Source organism: Chelonia mydas, chromosome 7, assembly GCF_015237465.2.
Source record: "Chelonia mydas isolate rCheMyd1 chromosome 7, rCheMyd1.pri.v2, whole genome shotgun sequence".
Classification (NCBI taxonomy): Eukaryota; Metazoa; Chordata; order Testudines; family Cheloniidae; genus Chelonia; species Chelonia mydas.
This window is the reverse complement of record NC_057853.1, coordinates 32,454,757-32,463,974: the sequence shown is the minus strand read 5'-3', so window position 1 is coordinate 32,463,974 and position 9,218 is coordinate 32,454,757. Positions and strand designations below refer to the sequence as shown.

At 60.3% G+C, this 9,218-nt stretch overlaps 1 protein-coding gene across 3 annotated transcripts; it reads left to right on the top strand.

Annotated features, from left to right (window-relative positions):
• Positions 1-176: 176 nt before the first annotated feature.
• On the top strand, positions 177-8,708 carry MEN1 (menin 1). 3 transcript variants are annotated; one of them, XM_043551724.1, is made up of 10 exons: positions 177-248; positions 717-1,176; positions 1,600-1,808; positions 3,587-3,715; positions 4,044-4,084; positions 5,033-5,120; positions 5,559-5,695; positions 5,974-6,112; positions 6,351-6,521; positions 6,931-8,708. In XM_043551724.1, exons 1-10 carry the CDS (start codon positions 246-248, stop codon positions 7,375-7,377), a joined length of 1,824 nt encoding a protein of 607 aa, XP_043407659.1. In that variant the 5' UTR covers positions 177-245; the 3' UTR covers positions 7,378-8,708. The 3 variants fall into 3 exon arrangements, with proteins under 3 accessions (XP_043407659.1, XP_037761043.1, XP_043407660.1); XM_037905115.2 differs by having other exon boundaries at positions 193-332; XM_043551725.1 differs by having other exon boundaries at positions 194-304.
• Positions 8,709-9,218: the final 510 nt, after the last annotated feature.

Sequence of the window (9,218 nt, the reverse complement as noted above, 5' to 3'; positions counted from 1 at the left end):
GACCTCCCCCTCGGGCGCCAAACTTCATTTCCCAGGGGCTCGTGGGCAGCCAGTTAACGGGACCACCACTCCCAGCATGCCCTGGGGCATGCTGGCTTCCCTCCGCATGCATCAGACTACATTTCCCATAAGACACCTGGGTTAATTGTAAGCTATAAACTCCGAGCATGCCTCGGGGGACATGGTGTGATTGGCTGGCCAGGTGGACTACAATTCCCATCGTGCCCTGCGGAACTGCGGCTCCCATGGTGCCTTGCGGGCCGAGCATGGCTGCTGCTGTGCCTGTGCTGGGGGAGTGAAGCTGGTGGGGGGAGGAGGGGCTGCTGCCTCTGGTAAAGGGGGGCTGGGGGAGGGTGAGCATCATGTGGGGAGGGGGACCAGAGAGCAAGTGTGAAAAATAGGGACACTTCTTTTCGCGGGGGGTGCGGGAGGGATAGTTGTCGGTGTAAGACAAAGCCACTAAGAGCTGGTCACCCGAGATGGGGGCGAGAGTCCCCTTCAGTGGGCGGGGGGGGGAGGGGAGAGACAGAGACGGGACGAGGGTCCCCTTCAGTGGGCAGGGGGGCGAGAGACGGGGGTGGGGGTCCCCTTCAGGGGACAGGTTGGGAGAGAGGCAGACACACAGCTCCAGACTCCCAGCTGCAGCTGACTGACCCGGCTCTGGGAAGGCCCTGGCCCTATCCTCAGCTACCCCTGACGCTCTCTCCTCTCCTCAGCTGCCCTGGGTGCCCGCCATGGGGCTGAAGCCATGGCAGAAGGCCCTGTTCCCGCTGCGCTCGGTGGAGGATGTGGTGCGACTATTTGAGGCTGAGCTGCAGCAGGAGCAGCCCGATCTGGTGCTGCTGTCGCTGGTGCTGGGTTTTGTGGAGCATTTCCTGGCCGTGAACCGAGTCATACCCACCAATGTGCCGGGCATCAGCTTCGAGCCACGCCCGGGCCCCGAGCCCGACAGCCTCACCTACTTCCCTGTGGCCGAGCTGTCCATTGTGGCTGCGCTGTACGCCCGCTTCACTGCCCAGATCCGCGGCGCTGTCGACCTGTCCCTCTACCCCCGGCCTGAGGGCTTCTCCTCCCGCGAGCTGGTCAAGAAGGTGTCGGACGTCATCTGGAACAGCCTCAGCCGGTCCTACTTCAAAGACCGGGCCCACATCCAGTCCCTCTTCAGCTTCATCACAGGTAGGGGGCCCACTAGCATGGGGGTGGGGACTGTACCACCCTGGCTCAGTATGGGGCACTGCTCTGGGGCAGCCTGAAAATGCTCAGCTCTGCTTTTCCATTGCCTGCTTCCTGCAGCACAGCGCCCCCTAGTGATGGCGCATTGGAGTTGGGACTGGCTGAGAGCAGAGCACCCCCTCAGGCTCCACCCTTCTCTTTGCAGCACAGCGCCCCCTAGCACCACACTGGCGCAGGGGTCAGCACTGACTGCAAGGGGGAAGCGCCCCCTAATGAGTGCCCCTGCCCTTTGCAGCACAGCACCCCCTAGCACCACACTGGCACAGGGGTCAGCACTGACTGCAAGGGAAGAGCGCCCCCTCCTGAGCCCCATGCTGCTTCCTGCAGCACAGCACAGCACCCCCTAGTGCCATGTGTTCCTTGCAGGCACTAAGCTGGACAGCTCAGGGGTGGCCTTTGCTGTGGTGGGGGCCTGCCAGGTGCTAGGGCTGCCGGACGTGCACCTGGCGCTTTCGGAGGACCATGCCTGGGTGGTGTTTGGCCGGGACGGCGAGCAGACGGCTGAGGTGACCTGGCATGGCAAAGGCAATGAGGACCGGCGTGGGCAGACCGTGAATGCCGGCGTGGCTGAGCGGGTAAGTGGGGGGGGGCCATAAGCTTTGAGGGGTTGGGGGGGTGCATTGAGATGTAGCTGCAGGAGGTGGCGAGGTGGGGGTGTGGGGGGCAGTGAGGGGGGTTGGAATGGGGCTTGGGGTCTGTGCGGGGCTGCGGCTGTCTGCTTGGATCAGAAAGCTGCTGTGCAAGATCCCCTGGGCTTTAACCTTTGTAGATGGTGCAGCTGGTAACTAGTAACTGATCCGCATTAATTACTGCCACTAAGGTATCTTCCAGACTGAGATCAGGGACCAACCCATGGGGCCAGGTGCTGTTCAGACCGTGGGCAAGATCTGGGGGGGCTCTGTCACATTCTGGGGCATAATCCAGACCAGTGAGGGGTGTGTCACCACCTTCCCTGGGTGCCACGCAATGCTTTGCTGCTGTAGCTCCCCCTTGGGTTTCCCACAAACAGCCTCGCAGCATGCAGGTCCCACCCTGAGGATCTGTGGATAGCTGCAGTCCTGGTCCAGCAGCTCTGACCCCAGCAGCCTGTCAGCAAACACCAGCCACGCTCTAGCTTCCAGCAGCCTTGGTTGGCGATTCCAACACACTCCCAGTCCCGAATTTTCTGCACTGTCCGTCCTGTCCCTGTCCCTCAGATATTAGAGGTTGGTATGCAGTAGTTTGCTATTTTAACTGGAGTTACCCAGACAGCTCAGTTAAAACACAGCACGGCATTAGACTTGATTTTTATAAAGATTAAACCAGTTGAATTACAGAGAGAATGTGAGTGAGAACAAGTATGTGATGTAAAGTCAGAAACAGTTACAAGGGAAATCCCGATAAAGTGCATTCTAGCAACTAAACGTAACAAACTGGACTTGGTTCAAGGTAAAATCCTTAGCACGTGCTCCCAGCAATGGGACAACCCCAGTTCTCTGGTGAGAACCCCTCGCAAAGACTGGTTCCTTTGTCTTCTCAGGTGAGAGAGACAGACAGGCAGACAGCCCCTCCACCAGTGCGTTTGCCCCTCGTTTTCTTAGTCCCATCCCCCTTTGACATGCACTGTCCTGAGGTTACCCCGAGATCAAGTTCCTTCCTGTGGTGAGGATGGAGCCATGGGGTCTTGTGGTGAAAGAGGTTCCATGCTGTTTGCTAAAATGCAGAGTGCTCTGTTCCTTCCTCAAAGAGTGGCTGCTTGGCCAGTGATTGCCAGTTAACTCTGGTGACACCTGGCTAGAGGTGCCAGCTTGTCCTTTGAGGAACAGTCCACTCTCTTTTTCCCCCCCCCCCGCCCACCTTGTCTGGTAAACACATTTCAGTCTTAATGTCTGGTTATGTTCGTTACCCTCCATATAGGGCTGCTCCACACATTCCACCAGGATATTATTGAGCAGGGAGTTGTTACATTTCAAATGATAGCTCACAGGGCATATTTGGTACAAAGATTATTACAATGGTGTGCAGGGTGTGAATACAGGGGTGCATTCAGTCACTGGCCCCCATCAGACCAGACGCCGCTGAGACCAGCTCCCCCGCATTGGACCAGGTGCTGCTGAGATCGGGGCAGGGGCTGTATGATGCCAAGGGCTGCCCAGACCCAGTGAGAGATGGTCCTTGCCCTGAAGAGGTCACAGATGGAATAGAGGCACCGAGAGGGAAAGGGACTTGCCCAGCATCAGAGGCAGAGCTGGGAATAGAACCAAGGAGTCCTGGCTCCCAGCCTCACCCCCCTGCTCTGGGCCAGGAGCAGCTCCGTGGGGCTCAGGGGTAGCCTGGCCCAGCTCCCTCACTCACTTGCTGCTGTCTCCCACAGAGCTGGCTGTACCTGAAGGGCTCGTACCTGCGCTGTGACCGGCACATGGAAGTGGCCTTCATGGTGTGTGCCATCAACCCCTCCATCGACCTGCACACTGACAGCCTGGAGCTGCTGCAGCTGCAGCAGGTGGGACATGCCCCCTTCCCATGTGTGCATCCAGTCCCCTTCCCCCTTTGCACACCCCCATGCCTGCCCCATCCCCAGGCCCATCTACCCTCTCCCTCATTCCCCACATGGCCCCCTCCAAGTTGTTCCAATCTCCTCTACCCCACATCCCTCCAGCGCCGTGCGCACCCCACACCTCTCCATGTTCATCCAACCGTTTGTCCCTCCACCACGCACGTCCCTCCCTTCCACAGGGATCTTATCCACAGGTGACACGGGTCTCATCCTCCCCGCTCCTGCCCCCCATGGCTCTGTGTCCTCAGTAACCCACCCTCCACTTTCCTTGCAGCGGCTCCTGTGGGTTCTCTACGACATGGGGCACCTGGAGAGGTCAGTACAGCTGGACTTTTGAAACCACAGCTCGGGGAGGGAGGTCTAGTGATTAGAGCATGGGGAGCTGGGAGCCAGGACTCTTGTGTTCTATCCCAGTTCTGGGGGGCATTGCGGGGCATCCAGTGGACTTGAGCGATCACCTCTGATCAGTAGTTTCTCCAGCTGCAGGGTGGGGATCATTAGGCTTGGCAGACACAGGTTTTTATTTTGTATAGTTTTGACAGCTAACGTTGATGTTTATTTTTAAGCGTTTTTCCTGTTTGTATCGATTTTAAATGTTCACCTCTGGAGGACGTTCTCGGGGTCAGCCCATTTTTTAGTGATGAGAGCAGCTGAGATGGCAAAAGTTTGCAGCTTTGTAACCAGTAGCACAAACTGTCCCTGTCCCATGTCCAAGTACGCCAAGGAAATGTCCTTCAGCCGGCCACGTTGGCCATGCTCTGCTGACTTTGCCTGGCTGTAACCGTTGGTTTTTAGCGACTGAAGTATGTTTTAAGCAGTCTGTGTGCGGCGAAATCAATGTTTGGAATCCCTCCCAGCCTGGGGCTGGAGACCCCAGCCTCCCTTCACAGAGCATGTGGAGCTCCAGGGCTGGGACCTAGGCAGGGTTGGTGGTGATGGAGATCTTCTCTAGCAGAGCCCAGCTCTGGGTCAGGTCGGCTCTCCTCCTCCTGCCCGCAGGGGTGTGTGTGCCAAGCAGTCGCGGCGTAGCTGGGGATGGTGCTGGCAGGAGCCAATGGGTGGGTCTTACCCAGCGCCCCTTGAAATCAATGGGTCTTTTGCCCTCTGCTGCCTTGGGGTGCCCTGCCCCCAAGTGCCAGGCGTTGCAGTGCTGCCCCAGTGCCGCCTGTGGGGGGCAGAAGTCAGGATAGAGGGTCCCTCCCCCCCATTCCAACTGCCTGTCTCCCCAAGGTAACACCCCTGTCTGCTCTGCTGCCCTGGCAGGTACCCGATGGCACTGGGCAACCTGGCCGACCTGGAGGAGCTGGAGCCGACACCAGGCAGACCAGATCCCCTCTCCATCTACCATAAGGTGAAGGGGTACAAGGCTGAGATCGCAAGGGCAGGGGGTTGGAACTGAGGGGCACTGGCAGAGCTGGAAAGAACCCAGAGCTGGGATCACGGGGGGGGGGGGGGGGGGGGCGGCGTGGATCAGGGCTGGGGGGAGCCCAGGGCTGGGATCATAGGGGACTATGGGTCAGGACTCAGGGGCACCGGCGGAGTTGGGGGGAGGCCAGGGCTGGGATTGCAGGGTACTATGGGTCAGGACTCGGGAACAGGCAGAGCTGGGGGGAGCCCAGGGCTTGGATCACAGAGGGCCTTGGGTCGAGACCGAGGGGCACTGGCAGAGCTGGGGGAAGCCCAGGGCAGGGATCGCAGGGCGTTGTGGTTGGGATGTAATTTGTAAAACATAAATGTTCCTGAGTAGTTTGGTGAGAATGTCCTTTTATTCTGTCTCCCCGCCCTCCAGGGCATCAGCTCAGCCAGGAAGTACTACAACAATGAGCACATCTACCCCTACATGTACCTGGCTGGCTACCACTGTCGCAACAAGAATGTCAAGGAGGCGCTGGAGGCCTGGGCTGATACAGCCACCGTCATCCAGGAGTGAGTGCCCCAGGAGCCTGCCATATGGCCCCAAACCCTTCCCTTTGTTAGGGCCTGGCTGGCCACCAGCCCATGGAACTGCTTGCCTAAAAAGGAGACTGGGGTGATTCATGTCTGGAAGGACATGGGGCCTTCCCCTCTAGGGGGCGCTGGCTCTGATTTGGCCCCAGGCCTGAGGACTGGCTGGCAGCAGGGGAATGGGACAGGGGCTGGCCCCAGGCCTAGGGGCTGGCTGGCCCCAGCTGCTCACTGCCTCCCTTGGTCTTGTCCTCCCCCAGCTATAACTACTGCCGGGAGGACGAGGAGATCTATAAGGAATTCTTCGATGTGGCCAACGACGTGGTTCCCAACCTGCTCAAGGAGGTGGCCAACCTGGCAGAGCCACTGGAGGAGAAAGGTGCTGGGGAGAGAGGAGAGGTGAGGGGGGTACTGAGTTTGATGGGCCCCTTGGATGAGTTGGGGCGGGGGGGTGATGGAGGGGACACCAGGCTGGAAGGGTTCTGGGGATGATCTGTGGGGGAGGGGAGGACACCAGGTGGGAGGGGCCATGGGGCTGATCCGGGGGTGGGTTGGGGGAACACCAGGCTGGAGGGCCTGTTTAGCCCCTGGTGCGTTGGGCCCCTGGGAGGCACTAACCCCTCTCTTCCCCATTCAGGGGTCCCCGGCGCAGGCTGGGGGCTCAGCCCTGCAGGACCCCGAGTGCTTCGCCCACCTGCTGCGCTTCTATGATGGCATCTGCAAGTGGGAGGAGGGCAGCCCCACGCCTGTGTTGCACGTGGGCTGGGCCACTTTCCTGGTGCAGTCGCTGGGGCGCTTTGATGGGCAGGTGAGGGGGGCAGGTGTGACGGAGGCAGGGCTGGGTCTGGGAAGCAGCACACATTGGTTGGTGAATTGTCTGATCTGGGGGGCTTGGGTGGTATTGGGGGGGAATGGAGAGCTTTGTGCTGGGACTTGGGAGGTCCCTGCTGGATTTGGGGGCTCAGGGCTGGAGCGCTGGGGGATGGGGATCAGTGCTGAGGGGCTCAGTGCTGGGGTTTGAGCGTGTGGGGGACCCTGCTGGTTTTAGGGGTTCAGTACTGGAGTTGTCAGCAGGGCAGGGGGTTTAGAGTTGGGCTTTGGGGGATCCCTGCTGGATTTGGGAGCTTGGGCTCCTGGGGGGGGCAGGGTTGGGGGTTTGGCAGTGGCTGTGGGGTGCAGGCCCCTCCCCCGACTCCCTCCCTCCCTCCCTCCCCCAGGTGCGCCAGAAGGTGACAATTGTGGCACGGGAGACGGAGGCCAATGAGGACGATGAGCAAGGCAGTGAGGATCCCCGTGAGGGGCGCCGGCGTGGACCCCGCCGCGAGTCGAAGCCGGAGGAGCCACCCCTGCCCAAGAAGGCCACCGAGCGCCGGCGCCCCAGCTCAGGCCAGCGGCCAGACAAGCCCTCTGCGGTGGAGAAGGAGGAGGGGGGGACCCCCGCCCCGGGGGTCCCCTCCGCCCCCCCACCCGAGGGGCCTGTCCTCACCTTCCAGAGCGAGAAGATGAAGGGCATGAAGGAGCTGCTGGTGGCCGCCAAGATCAACTCGAGTGCCATCAAGCTGCAGCTCACAGCCCAGTCCCAGGTGCAGATGAAGAAGCAGAAGGTGTCAGCCCCGAGAGACTATACCCTGGCCTTCCTCAAGCGCCCCCGCAAGTCCCTCTGAGCCCTGCGCTGGGGCGCAGAGCTGCCCCCTGCCAGGCTCTGCCAGGCTCTGCCAGGCTCAGCTTCATGGGGCGAGGAATAGTTGCCTTTAAATAGGGCATGGGGAAGCGCCCTGCCCCCCGTTTCTCCTAGGTGCAGGGGCTGCCTCACCCCAGCTGTAGCTTTCCTGGGCTCCCCATGGCGTGGAGGAGGGGGCTCTGTGGGTTCAATGCTGGGGCGGGTGGGGCAGCTCTAATATTACCACCCCCAGAGACAGGAGCTGTCATGGCCTCAGCCCCCTTGAGTTCTGGGGTTCAGGGATGATGAGTTCTCTGTGTTCTCCATGTGTCTGGGAGAGCTGCAGGAATTGGATGGAGGGGCCCTTGGAGCCCAGTTATGGGGGTTCCCTCTACTTTGCACCCCTTCTGCTGAGGAGATATGGCCCCCTCCCCTCTGACACACACTAGGGTTCTTCTGGGCGAGGTGTCTCCAAAATACAGACCCACCTGAGCCCTGCCCAGGGGCCGGGTTGGAGCCCACACCCCCTAAAGGAGAAGGAAGCCGCATCCCATACTGTGCCCCCGAGCCTCTCTTTCTTTAGGCTGGGGGGGTGGGTTAGCAGCTGACTTTGATTTTTCCGGAGTCCAGCTGCTGTGTCCTGAGCTTCCAAAGCGATTTCTGGCCCTGCACAAAGCCCTGGGTAGAGCCGCAGCTGTTCGGCTTGGGGGATGGGGGGCTTTGTACCTCCCCCCCCCCCCCCGGAGTTTGTAATGTAAACTTCTTCCCCTGTCATTCTCCCTCCCTGCCTCTCTCCCCCCCATGTGGTCATGCCCCTGCATCTGTCTTCTGTTCTCAACCGAGGCCTTTCTGTTGAGATCTGCTGTCGGGGGCGGGGCAGATAGCAAGGGGTGCTGGGGGGAATCTGAGCATGCCACCAGGCCCAGGGCTTTCTAATGGGCTCTGATAGGTCACACTAAACAAGCCCCAGCAGGGCCATGGCAAACGCATCCGGAGTGGGTGTTGCCTTCCCGGTGCAGCTTAGACAGAGAGCTCCTGAGGCTGTGCCAACTGGGGCAGCCCACAGACTCCTAAGCAGCATGTCCAGCTGGGCCCCACTGTCTCCCTCCAGTGGGTGATGTGGGGGTTGCATTAAAGGCCATGGGGGGCAGAGCTGGGGTGAGGGCAGGCAGGGCTTTGTACAGTTCGGGGGTGGATGGTCCTGGGGTAGGACAGCTTTGGCAGGACTGAGATAAACAGCTGGAGGGTTCCCACAAAGGGTAGGGGGGGACACATCTACTAAATGTGTATTTTTTAGTAGCATGAAGGGTTAATAAAAAAGTTGGTTTTAAAATAGTCTGCCCCTAATGGCTGGTTTGTTTATTGCAGGTGCTGGTTCCTCCTTGGGAGCAGGGCAGGAGCTGGCTGTGGGGGGAGCTCCCAGCTACTCCAGCCCTGGCCTCTCCCCAGAAGGGGGCGCTGTAGGGAGTGGGGCAGGATCACTGGCTGCAGGGGGAGTGCCTGACTAATCCAGCTCTGGCCTCTCCCAGCAGGGGCCGCTGTAGGGCGTGGGGCAGGAGCACTGGCTGTGGGGGCAGCTCCCAGCTACTCCAGCCTCTCCCAGCAGGGGCCGCTGTAAGGAGTAGGACAGAGGCCCCCTCCAATACACTCCCCTCCTTCCTCCCTGGCCTCAGCCCCCTGCCAATCTCACGGCCCTCAGGCCCAGAAAAGCTAGTTTCCCTGCTGCCTTTGCTCAGGGCTTGGCTGCCGCGTGGCCTGTGTCCGTGGCGCCATTTTGTATAATTTTTGGTGGTGCCCAGAACAGCTCCAAGCAGAGCCGTCCAGTCCGTAGGGCAGACCGGGGCT

Bases quoted from the DNA above. Each gene is read 5' to 3' on its own strand.
- MEN1 (XM_043551724.1), top strand. The intron at 3,716-4,043 runs GTGGGACATGCC...CTTTCCTTGCAG, and splicing joins AGCTGCTGCAGCTGCAGCAG to CGGCTCCTGTGGGTTCTCTA. The intron at 4,085-5,032 runs GTCAGTACAGCT...CTGCCCTGGCAG, and splicing joins GACATGGGGCACCTGGAGAG to GTACCCGATGGCACTGGGCA.